This window comes from Battus philenor, unplaced genomic scaffold (genome assembly GCF_028537555.1).
Source record: "Battus philenor isolate CCGP_79_NKW_IND1 unplaced genomic scaffold, ilBatPhil1.0.hap1 SCAF_6, whole genome shotgun sequence".
Taxonomy (NCBI): Eukaryota; Metazoa; Arthropoda; class Insecta; order Lepidoptera; family Papilionidae; genus Battus; species Battus philenor.
The window spans coordinates 10647454-10664520 of NW_027181726.1; the positions used below are offsets into that span (position 1 = coordinate 10647454).

Here is a 17067-nt window from a genome sequence, read left to right on the forward strand (position 1 = left end):
ATAATTATCTCAGCTCTGCTTTAACAAGCACTTAATTTGAGTAGGAAATTAAGCCTCTCTCATTGCTAAACTGTAGTGGAATTAAGAGACAGCTTTCTAATTACGAACGAACAATTGCTATTGGATTTTACACTTTGAATTTAATTTTATATCAGCGATTAAAAGGTCAAGGGGTTTTCTCGTCCAATATTCCTGTGCCTTAAGGCTAAAGTCTTCAAAGTGTGTTACTTCTTATTATTTACGGTAGTAAAACGTGGTCTCTCTTCACCCGTAGCATGGCATGGCAAGCTCGCTGTAGCACAATCAGCCATGGAAAGGGTTATGTTCGGGATTTCTTTGCAAAATCCAATCAGGTATGAGGAGATTAGTAAGTTGAAGTGGGCATACTACATAGTTCGCAGCACAGATGACCGTTGGGTCCTTAAAGTTCTGGAGTAGCCAGTACAAGGTGGACACGACTTTGTTAGGATCTTCGGTGTACGGATTGATGCAGACTGCTTCTATGTTCAGCAGTGAACGTTCTATGGCTGAAATTATGATGACTATAATAAACTAAGACATGAAAAATACACTGGCTTATATACTACAAAAGATTCCGTATATTTATAGAAAGAATTGTGATGGGTATAAGGAAAAATCTATTGGCGAATTTGCTCAAAGCGCCTAGGGTTAGGACGGATGATATGTGTGAGGATGATAGACGTCGGTAGCTACGAATGCGACATTTCAATTTGTGTTTATATTATTCATGGTAATGCGTTAAAAGCGCCGGCGTACAAGTTGTTCGGCGCTGAGATACGTATTACGTATTTCAATGTAATGCCTTAAAATTGTCTTCTCGCGCCATTTACAATAGCCCAGCCCCATGTGCTTCGCTTATAAAGTAACATTACAAAACTGGGTTGCGCTTTGTTTATAGTAATCCATACATAATACCTTTTTAATGGCCGTGTAAATATCTGGCCGCAAGGTAAACTTGTATTGTTTAAGCGAACATAAAAAAATTAGCTCTGTGATGCTATCGCTACTATTCAATTTCGAACGCATTTCGAGCGAATTCCGAACAGTTTGTTCATTGCAAAACAAGATTCATCTATTGAATACCACGCATAAATCTTGCATTGCAGTTTCAGAGTGGATCCGATAGCGTCGCAACATTTATAGGCTTAAATATTCAAATAATACCTATCCACGCATTCCAGAACGGATACCAAAAGTGAGATCTGCATCTGTTTCGATAAACAATATGATTTATACTGAACCTCTACTGCCTAACTTCGTTTTCTATTAAATATTACGAAAACATTTTAGTTTATAAATATTTTGACCCGGTCTGATTTCATTTTAACGATTAATTATTTAATAACATAGGCAATTTATGATGGTTAAACGTAACATGTTTTCTTTCATACAATTGTTTGATAATAAATGAAGCCAATAATATTTGGTTATTAAAGATTAAGTATACCGTTATCCTATCTAATTGATAATTTAGTTCAAGATGCACATTGCACGTTGATCTAAGAATAGCTCATTCACTTACAACGCAGCTTAATAGGCGGCTATATATATTTACGTGTATAAAGCGTAGAGGTCGAACTTAAGTTCGGGCAACATCTATTATTCATCGCTGAAGACACGGGAACGAAATTTGTGTAAGTACGTTGTGATCCAGCCATTCTCGCCATCTTTATTTCATCTGCAATAAATGGATTACACTACTCACAAACCTTGTAGCGTTAGGAGAGGCTTTTATTTGGCTTCTTAAGCGATTTGCTTTTAGTTTGTTTAACGGAATCTGTTAGGGAGCATATTTACGAATCGAACTTATTTTAATATCTAACTTTCAATCGTTATTTTTTTAACTTGAAAGCAACCGGCCTGGAACTCGACGTCTTTAAACCTATTTATCTTATTAAGCTGTAAAATTCCACGAAAAATTCAAATATAGTTAAAAATTCGTCTTTACGTTTATATAAAATATTCAAGCATTACTCATATATATAAGGATGTCAAATTATATGTAGAAGAAATTTAGAAAGGTTTCGAATGATCTCAACCCCAGAATTTATATATCTGCCCGGCCAAAGATTCTAAGATTTGTAATTTATCTCCAAAGACCGTTGATTTCGATAGACTGAAGGTCGGTAACAAGCACTCTTGTGGAAAAAATAGTTTCTTTAATTTAAGGAAAATAAATTTTGATATGATGATAAAATATACTTAAAAAAGGAAAATCTTAGTAAAACTTTCAATCATTATAACGTGATGTAATATTAAATTCAAAACGTCAACCCTCATAGACTGTTAAAAGTTCTTGACCAGTTGCAACCAGAGGAAAAAAGTTATTGCTTTCCTTTCTTCTTTTTTTTCTTATAAATAAGACCTACTTCAAAGTTATGCACATTATTTTTCATTTTGTTCACTGTAAGACTAGCAATAATACAATTACATTTTCACTATAATACTTCATGGTACTCGATATTCTTTGGTCCATTACATCTTTCTTCGCTTTTTGATTTTGATATAAGACAAATTTTCAGCCAGAGATTGATGATTTAATTTTAGCTGGTAGTTTATATGAATACGTTTTTTTAGTAATTTTAAAGTTCAAAAAAGTTTAAATGGAAAAAAAAGTTACCGCAAAATTATCCAAAAAGTTCGACCCCTTTTCTAATTTTGCGTTAAGGCTATTAATTTTTATTTAAATCAATCAAGTATTTGAAATTTGTTATCAATATTCAAATACTTATGTAGAATATAAGCCTCTAAATGTATTACTGAGATTTAAAGTAATATAAATCGTATCATAACTTATGTATAACATTATAGATTTCAATTTACAACACGAGAAATAATATTCAAAGTGAGGGGTTTTTTATGCGTGTGTTATGGGCTCTTGCAAAAAGTCTGGGTTTGATTGACGCCGGCAATCGGCTTAATGTAACCTCGAAGCAAGTTTTCCGCAGCGCACGAACGACTGGTTAAATTCAGAGGTCTACGCAAAGCGACGCAATCTCTCACACGTCACATAGAAGGAGCTTTCTACATAATTCATTTCACTTTTCATATTTGTCTTAGAAGTTAACTCCCATACGTAAGCCCCATACGGAAAGTAAATCCAAAGGTGCACGATACCACTTATTAAAGCTAGTGGTGAAGCAAAAAAGAAACATGAAACTACTTTAGAGGCTTTTTTATAATATAATATAAGTGAGTATCGCGGTTAATATTTGGTATTTTTATTAGGCGATTATAAAAACGGACCGTCAAGTATAGCACAGCACAGGCAGCTTTCAATTGATCCTTTTGAAATAGTTTAATAAATAATTAGAATGAAGGTGGCTATAGTTTTCTAGTGCAAAGAAAACACAGTCGTGAAATATCTTAGTTCGTGTGGTTTTATTTTCATTTTCTTTATTCAATGCTTTTGACAGTGGTAGCCAAACGGTAGAGGACTGAGACTTGCGATCACATATGCAATCTCATATTTTATGCATTATATATATACACTTTATGCATTAATTATATAGGATAGCGTCAACCCACAAACAAACTTCTAGAGAATGGCTCTGCGTACCATATTACCACACGGCGATCGCCAACCCGGCTTCGAAGGTATATCCCCATCATCATATCTTTGGGGAGGCCTATGCCTAGAAGTGGGCGTCTATGGGCTTATACGATAAAGCTTTTGACAGGGAAATAAAAATGTTTGTCATTTAGCAGCCCTTCCAGTAGCCTCAAGATATTTTCAAACTAATTCGCATACGCATAGACCAGGGACCATTCCGATGAGAACCGGTACTTGATCCATCTTTCGCGAAGCTAGGCGACTTCTGCATCTTGACCTCTTCACTTTAGCTTAGTCAAAAACTATCTTTAGAATATGGATCACGTTGCTTTCGCCTAACATGTTCGTAACGTTCTTTTATTCACTTATTTATTTGTTTCAATCAATTTATCTCAATGTACTGTTAGATATTTTATAACAATTATATTTTTTTATTAATTGTATTTTTAAAATAAATTGTAATAAAATGAACTGACTTAAATGACAGGTTACGGATTGCAAAATTCTACATACGGTTATGCTTTTTGAGATGAGTTCATTCGCTACACCATTCCAATAATCCCACCAGTTTCGACTTTTACTTTAAGAAAAAAAGTATGTTTAATGGATTGCCGCATAAAAAGTTTCTTTTAAAACCCTCTATGCTAAAAGAACTTTATAACTTGGCAATATCGCCTACTTGTCTTGAGCAAATGAATAATTATTGAAATTTAAATTCTTATTTTCAATCTTATTACGAAGTTCCGTAACGCTCCCGCTTTTTGTATAATTGAAGAGTTTCATCCGTAGGAACGAAGTTCAAATCTTTTCTGAAATAAATTACAATACTTCAGTTTATTTGATTTATATTTTAAGACGCTAATACTTATGTGCAGAAACACTAAGATTACTTATAAGCGCTAAATATTCACTTACGTTAATCCCAAAAAATTAATAGTCATATTAGTTTAAACAGAAATGTCAAATTAGATAATGTTGGTGATTGTTAATTGTTTTAGTGTATAAATTTGGAACGCATGTATCGAAAATCAATTTTATGTAGCACCGTACAGACACTGTTACAGTAACGCCCCGTATTAACCGTAAACTGGTTACAACATCTATTGTCTGGGGGTCATTTGCTATCACCATTCCGAGCAGCAGGCGACGCTCGTACACACAGCAATTTCTTCATTTCATCGCAAAATTTTAACGACACGCTTCACATTTTATCAACAAACTTAAACATAGTAGAAATATTGCGTTATTTATTTCCTGTTTTGAGATATATTTTTTTATATTTTTGATTTTCACGGACAATAACACGTTGAGTACATAATTTAATTAGTTTCTCTGTTTCCCGCAACTGTACGAATTTTATTCATTCTCACTTTGATCCCTCGGAAGATGGATCTCTACCGTAACTTTTGTCGACAAACTTAGCAATCGCTGCGGCTGACCGAAAATTTCGTGTGGTTGATAATTTACATAATAGAAGACGGTTGGTCTATCTACTATCGAGGTCATCCAAACTTCTGTGGATTAGGGCCTTCACGGCCAAACCTTATCGGATTTTGAACGCATTTCGGGATACTTGCGATGGCAAAGTCATTATGGATATCCGATTTATATGCAGATTGGAAACGAAGGAGCCGATACGCTGCACCGTCGACGAAGGATTTGCCCCTCAGGTCGCAAAATGTACTTCCGTGTTATCCTAATTCAACGATATTTCTCTGATCATTAATTTTCTTAGAGGTATATTATAATGCGAGTACGATTTGATATCCTTATCATTTCGAAACGGAAATCCTTACCCAACTTTTCCACTCTCGACTCGACAGTCCTTCTATTGTAAAGATTTAATAATTTCTCCGGCTCGTTGCATTTTAGAGTAATAATAAAATATTACAATGGAAGTCAAGTCTATTCATGATAAGTGCCTAAGATGAAGAGCGTCAGTGGCAAGTTTCACAAAATGAGATAACGAATGGATTGTTTTATTGTGATCATAATCTTTATCAAAATTTAATTAACTTAACATTAAATCGCTATTTAAAGAATCAAAGTTATATTTTTAACAGTATGACATTAATAAAAAATATATAAAAAAGTGTATGCCTATTACTTTACTAAAGCATGGCACATTGTGTATGTCGTAGTAAAATGTTATTTTAATACAAAAAACATGTCAACGACGTTAAAGGTTCACGTTAATTATAAACATGTGTTATAGTAATTTATCTACACAAAAGACAACAATTATCCAGATTTATTGTATGTCTTAATTACATTTTGTCGTAAAAGGCAATTAGTGTGTAATCCTTAATACCGCTATTGTTTTAACTACTCAGCTGTCAAGCTCATGTTGTTTTGTGTTCAGAATTTTCACCAAAGTTTGATGGAAAAAAGGAATGAAAAACCCAACACATCATTCATCTTTCACCCGCCCTGTCTATTATGAGTTGCAGTTTTAAAAAGTTGGTAATTAACATCAGGGCGCAGTTCGGGCCAGGACCGAACTTTTAAAGTGTTTACAAAGTTTGAGAAATACCCCAATCATTAAAGTGATGGGTTTACTTTGTTTGATAAGTTTATTCCGTTTTACGAGAGGTTGTTTAAAAATTATACTGGACTTAGACAATTTTTAATAATTTTATATGTCATCATCTAATTAGTTAAAGGTAGATTTGTTCATAATGGCCATTAAGATACAAACCGACAATTAAATTATTTTTTCCTTTAAGACCCTATTGAATTATCTTAATATTTTAAAAATGTTTCCATTTTTTATTTTTATCTGCGACAATCCAGATGAAATATTTTAGGGGATAAAGGAGCAAACAAATTTTCAATCATCTCCTTACCTTTATGATTATTCTGTACCCCGTATTAAGATCCCAACTGAATCTATTATTCATTCGAGAATTACGTTTGATTTGGGGCTTAGTATCAAAGATGGGTTTCTTTACAAAATAATTACGAATGTTATTATTTATTGTAGCAGCATTAATTTGATGGGTGAACGGCTGGAGGTCACACAGGAGATATTTGTGTCCGCAGGGTAGAAAAATATTACAAAATAAATAAACTTTCGTTATGAAAACGTCGATTATGAGTTGTGAATAAAATATTAAATTTAAAAGTAACCGCTCTAATGGTTTTGATAAACATTTAAATTATGAATATATTTCACAGTCTCCGTTTAAAAATAAATATCTTTTAATCTTTATTTCAACAAAGAAAATAAGTTTTCACATTATTCATGTTAAATTTATTGGCTGTCAAACAACAAAAAAAAACGTGGTTACATCTCTCCGGCAATGAAACAGATTATATTTAATCTTTTGTTATTGTGATACTTACTGTATGTAGAAGTAGTGTATAAATCAAAATTATTATCAAGTCGAAACAATTTAATCTTCATTCATGAAACTAAACTTTCCATTTTCATTCGTATATTAAAAACAAGGTTAACCATTATCGCGCCAAAAAATATTAATACTATTTATCTCCCATAGAGAATGTCTTTGTAAATTCCATCTTTCTTTAGAAATGTCAGTTCATAGTTACATTTATTAAATATTGGATTATACTACATTAGATAATTAAACGACGTGTTCACCATAAAATAATCTTTTTGAGTCTTTAAAGCAAATAAGTAAAATTATTCCCTATCGTATTTTCTGTTTGTCCCGTACTCAAGAGCAGGTTAATAAGTAATGAAGCGGATTCGGTCGAGTTTTGTTTGTTAAAGTGATTATTCAAATACGAAAAACGTTTTTGGGTTTTCCTAAACTTCTCTCATATTTTATTCATCGATTTTTCACGGTTCGAGACACTCGTAATTGTTTATAAGATTTTCGGTCTCTGTATGAAACTTACGCTGAAACAAGCATTAAACATTCAACTAAAGTCAATTCTAAGGAAAATGTTTAGACGGAGTGCGAAGTTTTCTTTTGAATCTTGTTACTGGTAACGAGGTAATTGATCTTCTCAGAAGTGGCTTCGCATCATCAATCTTTCCAATCATAACATACTTGCTGGACTTTCATATTTCTAGCTCGCTGAAGTAAAAATCGAGTTGCAGTAGTGTAGTGAAATTTTCTTTCTAATGTATTCAATGATTATAAAAACTATTGTAAGTAAGCGTTTCTTTAATAAATTACAGTTGACAGTTATACAAATCTGCTTCAAAGTTCATTTTGCGTTAAGTTTATAGATTGTCGTTCATATCATCAAAAATTAGACATTAACGAAGGTTGTTTAATGTGTCTGATCTGAATAACTGAACGCCATTTCTATATTGTTATTTTATGAATAGGCATGTATGAGTTGGTTATTATTAAATTGAATTATATTTTTACTATTATTTTCTATTAGTTTGCCTTTGTGTTAGCCAATTTCCAAAGAAAACTAATCCTATCTCGAGATTATTCCGTACGGCTCCCAATCAATTCGCCTATAAAAACAAAAGGATAAAATGTCGCTATCCTTTCCCGGGAGTTCTGTCCTCTGAGAATCATTACGTAAATACGACGAAATTGCAGAAGATTTCGTCCTCGAAAGGGGTGTTATTTATGGAGGGCACAGGGTGAAGTGTATCTGAGTGGCTCTATTAGCTAACCTAATATTTTCTTCTCCGAGTTAATTGTTATGTCGCCTTTAATACCAGGTGACTCGTCTCATTAGGCCGCCGCGGGCAAGTTAATGCCTGAGCACGAAACTCGAGAACCGCTGCGAGAGCTCCGGCCCGCGGAAATATTTAAACAAATTAAAACTTTTTCTTTATGCTGTTTCCCGAAGAGTCTCCTTTTTCTGATTCGTTTTTATTGAGTTTTCTCCTAGTTTCAACCGACTTGCCAAAAGTGGGAGGTTCTAATTGGATTCGTGCGTAATTTTTTGTGTAAAAGTTTACTATTTTTAATTTATTGAAATTTCTCCACCCCGTGAAAGGAATTGCGCGAGTTTCAAAGAAAATCCCTCCTTTACTGCATTTAAACTAAGATTAAAGTGAAGTTTATTCAATTATGAAAAAAATGTACAAAAAATTAACTGTGAAAGTCAACGTAAGAAAAAATATTTTGAGAATTTTATTTTTTATATCTCTCCTTTACTAATTAATTTTGCTATTTGCAGATCTTTAAATTAACATCCATGGAAGCTATCTATTCCTCTACGAGTTTGCTAAAGTTTCGACAAACTTAATCTATTTGTAAACCACTTTCGAACACCTTCGTTTTATCTCTGTCTGCGAAGGAGAAATTCTCTTAATAATTGTCAACTACCTGTTCGAAAGCGATCACCAGTTTACGTTAAATTATCATAAGCAATTAAATAACTACTTATTAAGATATCAGTAAAGTTACAACCGAAATTAGTAAAAATTATATTTAATAATCTATCACAAAATGCCCTCTCATATATGTACTTCTGATATTAAATGACAAAACTTTTTTAAGTTATTTAAAAGTTTGTGTAGATTAAACTTAACTGCATTTTGGTGACCAAGAATTTGATGGAATTATTTCCGTTTAAATTTTAAATTACTCAATGCTGCCTGTGTTTGATATATACTAAAATTTTAGTTACTTTTTTTAGATTTATACCGAAATACGTTTTGGTATTAAATATTTAATTAATAATAATAAATATATTATAGAATTGATAATTAATATTTATCAGCTGCCAATTCAATAAACGTTCAAGAAACATAATTTAGGAGCAAAGTTGGTATTTTGATGGACACTATCCTTGCCTTTACGACCAGACAATGGACAGTTCCTTAACTACTAAGTAACCAGTTAGAAACCAGAGTCAGAAAACAATTGCATAGTTCGTGAATTCCTCTTAGCAACTGTCGGTTCTAATTTGGCAGAATGACTGATTGTAGCCATTAGACGCGTAATTACACCCTACTATTGTTATTTTAGGAACAAAGAATAATAGAGAAAAGTATACTCGGTATTATAACCAAGTATTATTTTAACTAGTTCAGTACATCTACACCGAAAATCTTTAAAACGACATAAGAGAAACAGATCCTATAGGTTTAAATAAACTTTTATATTAATTTATTAATTTGTTCTTTTTTCAGTCTAGATCTTTTTCAGTGTCACTTCTGTATAGCTAAAGATAAAGACTATGATCCTGAATTGATAGAAACTAAACTCAAAATAATAAACCTTGAATTGTTCCCATGTTAATTAATTTATTTTTCTTATTGCTTTTACAAATTTCCTTAATACAGTATTCCCAGCAATCTACATGCAGGTTGTATTAGTAAAGAATATCTGGTGTCAGATTTAGGTATTCAAAACTATCGCCATATTTGTGAGATTGGCGATTTCAGTGGTATATTATAGTACGCAGGGATGCACTGCTATCTATCCACTGGAAACATATTTGTGAGCTGTGGCAAATCCCATATAATATCTAACATTATTATTAAGAACGTAACATAATCCGTTAAATAAATTTAAAAAACATAAATTTTAGAACCACAAAAACTAAAATATTAAAATTTGGGTTTTGTAACGTGTCCTGGATTCGATTCAGAGTTGATTAATGTCAGTAATACACAAATTGTTGTTTGTCGTGATCGTTGACATTTTGATTGAGCCCGCGGTCTTATCGGAAAAGCCTTAAATTAAGTTAGGAAGAGCGATGAGTGTGTGTTTTTTATGCCAGCAATCGCAAAGTAAACTACAGTTGGTATAGATCGTCTGGTACCGATTAAAAGATGTATCATAATTACAAAACGAGAATCTAACTAACTGCTCCATGTTTTAGTTTAAAATAAATTAATTAGTACAATTTTCAATTATAATTCGCTCGTATCACAATTAAACTTGAATGATGAAAATTTGTCGTCTATTTTAACCGAGTTATCCGCACACCAACAGCAAGGGGAAAATTACCTATAATTAAAGCTGGTTGTACAAATATAATTATGATTATTGCTTGCAACTGCTATATATTCACAGTAAGTGTTTTAGAGCGTAATTATTAGTCATTTGATCATTTGCCACGTATTGTGTTTAGCTTTATGAACACGCTAAAATTAAAACTTTTGTTTATTATTTGACATTAATTATACAAGCAACCGAGTACGAAATATGTTCCCTGCTTCAATAATACAATTTAATATTTAACAAAAACATACTGAATTAGAATATTGTAAATACTTATTTTGGCTTGAAGTTGAAGATTTAATTCTGGTCAAAAAGTTTCGTTATAAAATATGTGTATTTTTCGAAATTAATTAAATTTATATATTATTAAACATTAAACATACTATCAATACAAGTGATAATTAATAAAATGATTTCTTTTCTTCTCAGTAGTGTACTCTTGTCTGAGTGGTCGTGGTCATGCCCCTGTCAGTTCTGGTCAGTGGTGGCCACTACTGCTCTCGCTGTACATTGCCATGTTGCTCAATGTTTGGCGGAGTGAGAACATTTATTTACGACGATTATAGTTGCAATTTTGATGAGGTCCGGCCATCTTGTTTTAGTGCATCCACTAGATCACTAACTTTCTAATTGCCTTGCACTACCTATTGTTCAATTGAATTCTCGTTACGGTTGACATGTTCTAAGAACTTGAGTAATTGTATTCGCACAGTCGACAATAAGCCCTCTTTATTTCAAACGAATTTACAAAATTTAATAAACGGTTATACGAGAAGGAAAAATGGGTTTTACTAAACCGGCGAATACCTAAAACGAACAAATTAATGCGACAGGTATCCCCGGGGACCAGGCGGTGTCTTTGTCTTAAATAAAATGCTTAATAATAGAGCCGCCTGTTAGTACAAATGAGACCGACGTAAGAATAAAATTACGTTCCTTATTCAAGTCCAGCGTCCTATATTTCCTATTCTAAAAAATAATATCTCACAGTTGTATTATGCCATACAATATCATTTAATTGAAAAAAGAATAATGGTGTTAACTATTAAATCATATTAATATTTAATAATATTCAAAGTTTTTTTTATTTGTTGATTCTATACTTATAGTATATAATCAACAAATAAAAAAAATATATTGGCAAGCTCACAGTCGCATAAAAAACCATAGACCAGGCTATACTCGCGATATCTATACGAGAAAATTAGTCGTCATTGCCCAGGAGTGGCGACCACAGACCGGTAAGCGCAGCGTAGGAGGTGCACCGATGATACGACCTAGATCAAAACAAACCAAAAAAATTATTACATTTATAGAAATTTGTTTAAAATAACACGTAAAGGATACAATGAAAAGCTTTCAATTGAAAAAAAAAATGATTTAGTCGTTTTTAATTATTAAGAATACTAGCCATTAAATTTAAGATAATATTGTAAATATTCAATGATGTCGACTCGAAAATGTGAGCTATAAAAAATTATTAAAAGCTGGTTATATCCTTGCTCCATGGTTGTGTAAGGCTATAAAAATTCCGAGCGTCTACATTGAACATTGTCTCCAATTTCGCTCACTCACCCGAGCTGCGATGAAAAATATTTGAGCGGGAGTGGAATTAGTAAAGTTATAGAAGATACCACACGACGGCACCACACATTGCCCGAATATTAAAAGGCGAATTAGACTGGTCACGACACGATGAGTTCATAAATGTTCTTATTAAGGCTCAACTTGTTAGAGGACACTTGAGGTTACGTGACTGAAGTAGCGACTGCAAAGTTAGATTTTTAGTTAAGTTAAGCTAATGCTTAGTCCCTATAAATGTTAGTACTGTAACGCTGATGTTTTTCTACCTAGTTAAAAAACACTAGAAAAATATGAAGATTAAATCAAATTTATTATTGTGTAATAAATTTTGAAGTTTATAAGGTACCGTAGCTTAATATAAGCGTAGCTTAATATAACAGAAGTAAATTTAGAATTATACCCAAAAAAATCCACTTTTTTAATACGATAATCGAGAAAAAGTCAATCTTTTTTAAATAACTGTTTTCTTTCTGTATTTCTTTCATGTTATATTAATATATAATAAACGAAGAAATTTACAAATTTATACAAACAGAAATTAAAATTATTTAGCTAAGTATCCAACCATATATACGAGTATAAAAAGCCTGAAAACATATTTATTAACAGCTTTTAATGAAAGAAATAGATAGAAATCTTCTTATATTTACATTTAATACAATTACATTTGAACAAAATTATCATCTCTGATTCGATTTCTACATAAAACCTTAGCATAAGTCATGTCTCAAAATCCTATTACGGTATACAAAGTAATAATAGAAAATGCGATGCTTCCACAATAATAGTTATGGTAAAGTTTTAATGGTAGTCTTTCATTATGTTATCATAACGGACAGCTTTAATGTCGTGCTATTGTATTTAATATGTATTTATAAGTATTCACAAATAAAAACACTTTTAACCACTGTTATATTATTCATATTTGATGTTGAGTGAAGTGTGATATTTTATTGCGAATATAAGTACTAGTAAATTTATAAAACAAAAGAAAGACCTTAAATGGATTGATTTTGCTTCTGATGATTGAATTGCATATTAAAAATTATTAAAAGCGTTGATCGAACGAAAATATAAATAAAAAAATGAACAAAATCACAAAAAGAATAGCCGCTGGAGGCCTTTTCGCGCCTGTCGGTACAAAGGTCTAGCAATTCCCACTCAAACAAATCACCACTAAACAAACGTTTCTACAGGTAAGAATAATTCAGCGAAAGGTCACCTGTTACGGGTATTCGACATCGATCATCGGGAGTGCGTTCCGTCGACCTTCCCGCGTAATGTCGCCCAGGGGAGCGCCCTAGCCGGCGACTCTGCACCGAAACAAAACTCCGGAGCCCCCACCTGTCACAAAGAACTTACTTTTATACGAACAAAATTTTTTCCGCCGCATTTCAAACCTGCTCCGTACCTTTATATGTGACACATCTCACGTGACATCCTAAAATTTAATAAGCATGGAATTTATAATTGCCGTGCGTAAATTTACTCCGCGTCGACGCTGTCGTGAATATGAACGTGTTATTTCAAATCATTTCGGATTTATAACTATGTTATAAACGTTCCGCGGTGACCGAATTTAGGTGAACGCCAGGTGACAGCGCATCTCTGCTCGCGTGTATTGTTCGCGTCCTAGCCGTCGACTTTCCATTTATTTCTCTATGAATACGTTATTACCTGCTCGCCCCCGCTTATCAAAGTTTATTTGCAGCGTGTGGTTTACTCTGTACCGGTGCTTATTCATTATTACAGCGCCGGAGTGTTTTATTGCCAGGGCGGGGCTCAAATCGCGCGCGACGCCCTTGTTTTTTTTTTAGCAATTTTCCCTTGCGATCTTTCCGGGATTTGATGTTTATTGTATGCATATTTTTCTTGTTGCAGATCGAGGATGCCATGTTAATGTTCGATAAACAAACCAACAGGCACAGAGGTAAGTGAAACTTTCCACAAAATTTCTTGATATTTTTTTATATTTTTTAAGTTTATTTGCAATCAAAAACACCATCTAATTTTTTTTTGTTGTAAAATTCCACACAACACGCACGACCACAGACCCTAACGTAAACATAAGGATACTTTATCCCTCTAAACAAAAACAACAAAAGTTTGTAACGTTTGCATGTCACATGAGGAAATAACAATATTATTTCTGTGCACGTCTCGCCTCATTTCGTTAGTCATCTTTGCCACAAAGTCGATACTGGTTAACTAGCAACGGATAAATACAGCCACTGACCTTATATATGACTTTACCATCATAGACAGACCCCTCTGGATTACAGAGCTATAATTTTTATCACTAACCAAATCAAAAGCAGGAAAGTCAGTGCGGCTCTTGCGAGAATGGAGGGTTACGCTCAGGCGTATCGGAGCGAATCGACGGTTCGAGTAGCGTCGTCACTAAATAGGTTCACCGTTTTCGGTATTGTACTCCCACCCTCTCTCGTGTTACGACTATGCCCTACTAATAAATAACAAATCGTAGCGCAAATAAAATATATGTTTTCTTCGGGAAAAACTTCTCAGTAAAGTTACGCGATAATGTAAGAGCACAACTAAAAATCTGTACCGAATAAGTTACTAATAGTATTAGTTATTATAAGAATAAGACAGCCATAAAATTCTCCTTTGACTAATCTGACATAATCATATATTCTAGACAAATAGATCTAAAATAATAGGACTGTTTATATGTGAATTATATTATTATTAATTTCATGCCTCAATGAGCGTGTATAATATGGATGTATTGATAATAAAAACGCAGAAGACTTAACAAAACCTACTAGATATTTTGATTTATTTAAATAAATTTAATTTAACGTTAACATCGCCGTAAATCTTTTTAATATCGTTGTAACATTGTATACGACAGCAACGTTATCATTTTGAAAAATTGCCGGAAATAAATTGTACCCCAAAACACTACAGCCCCTGGTTCGGGTAATCAGTTGCTCTCATTATCCTCACAACGCGTAAGACTTTAATTAAAACCCACGGAAATCGTATCAAGGACGGCTATCTTTTGTTGCCAACGAAGGTTCCCTTGAAACAGTCACAGAAATACAATGCTGAATTTACTTTTGAAATCCTCATTACACAAAAACAGGTTGACCCGAATAGTCTGCTGGGGTGAAATATCGTAGCGTCATTTGTGTGTTTTCAAAAACAGATACTGTTCCGACGTCTATATTTCTTTTTATTTATTCGTTATTAATATATACTACTAGTTATGTATACTTTAATAAACATTCATAACTTTCTTTATTACTTTTTAAAACAGAAAATCTAAATATATTTTTAAGAAAACACTTGCCAAAATTATTTTAAATAATCTAGTTATATGGTTCGTATGTATTTAGGCGCTATTAAGTAGGTTTTGTCCTCTATGAGTACCAATACTATTATTGCAATAAATTTGAGCCATATATAAACCACTAGTGGGTTATTATCCTGAAACATAATCAGTTGGGTCGGGTTATCCCGGCAAGAAATGTAAAAATATCCCCTGTTTATTTGTATCCAGCTTGGGCTAGAGGCAACCCGAAAGCGTATTCAGGCTGAATATGAATGCAAACTGCCCCGGCGAACGGCCGGAATGGCGAAAATCAAATTAGGTATGGCGTGAATACTTCACGGCGACGTCGGGAAAAAAAATTGAAATCAAATATTCATTGACTTTCAACCGGATAAGCCGGCCCGCAGCCATTTCAATACATTTTATTATCTATTTTTCGCTGCGGCCCGCCAACGACAGCCAACACACTCATTCCCGATTCACCGATTTCTATTTGATTCATGTATCCATTGATTTTTCATTCAGAAAAACATTAGCAAATTTCTCATCATCCTCATTTCAGCAGTAGGATGTCAACAGCCTTTCCCATATATCTCCAATAGGATTGATTTGAAGTACCTTGCGTACAACATCGGACGCCGCAAGTTTCACATTTGTTAAAAAAAAAACTAAAATTTAAAAATCGGAGAAATTATTAAACTATTGAATATTATTTTCCAATACGAATGGAAAATGTATTGTATGTCTACCAAAATGTAATTAATTAGGAATAGAATAGAAATTTTGTTTACCCTACATTTAACTTCATCGAGCTAGTAAATCTTTCTTTTTGCAATGTATATATTTTTTCAATAGGATCCCAGATAATATTTAGAAAACTCCTATTGCTTGTTTTAAAAATATATCAAAGAACATCTGTGTACTAAAGTATGTAAATCATTGTAGATATCACAACTTCGTAATGATGTATTTGCTCCCAGGCTTTTTCAATGTTTACTAAAGATGTAACTTCATATATTTCTTTTTAAAATATATTATTCCACTAAGTTTTTTTCGCCTGATCTCCTCATGTTTGAGCTCTGTATTACCATAATATGTGATACGCTCGTAATTATTATAATCGAATTTGAATTATGAAGAAATAGTCAAAAAATACCCGAAATCACAAGACCATTTCCTCATTTTATTGTGTTAAAGTTTTAGGACAAAAGCATATAGTCGCAATTCCAGTAAAATAGTCTGTCGTCTTTAAGTTTATTGCGTTATCATCCATACAGATGTAGGCATGCCCACTCTGATATTTACTCTAAAAAAAAAAAAATTATAGAAATTCGATCTTAAGATCCATCAAAATTATTTTGAAAAGAATCGCAATACATTTTACACCAAAGATTTATACAACATCTAACTAAAAGTATATTGAAATGATTCACGCTATGAATAAATTTTTTAGTTACTAAAGACGTTGCAGAAAGGTGCCACACATTCATACATACATATTCCACGATACCTCACTGGCAATAAAAAATGGAATTGCAATTAACATTGAACTCTCAATAATATATTTAATAAAAGCGATTTTAATATCTTTTAATTCCACTTCTATTTTCATTTTGATTGTGATTTAATTTAATCAAATCAATAGACTTAAAGAGTGTCATCAATGTCTGTAAAGATAAATGATAGTAAAATAATATGTTTACGTTGTTTATATGAGT

The 17067-nt window shown here is 32.7% G+C and overlaps 1 protein-coding gene across 5 annotated transcripts in view; it reads left to right on the top strand.

Moving 5' to 3' along the window:
• Rbp6 (RNA-binding protein 6) overlaps nt 1-17067 on the top strand; it is a 511568-nt gene that overhangs the window by 394090 nt on the left and 100411 nt on the right. For all 5 annotated transcript variants that reach the window (XM_068773329.1, XM_068773331.1, XM_068773330.1 and 2 more), the window contains one exon: nt 13933-13981. In XM_068773329.1, the coding sequence (XP_068629430.1) occupies nt 13933-13981 (49 nt within the window). The remainder of the gene's footprint in view (nt 1-13932; nt 13982-17067) is intronic.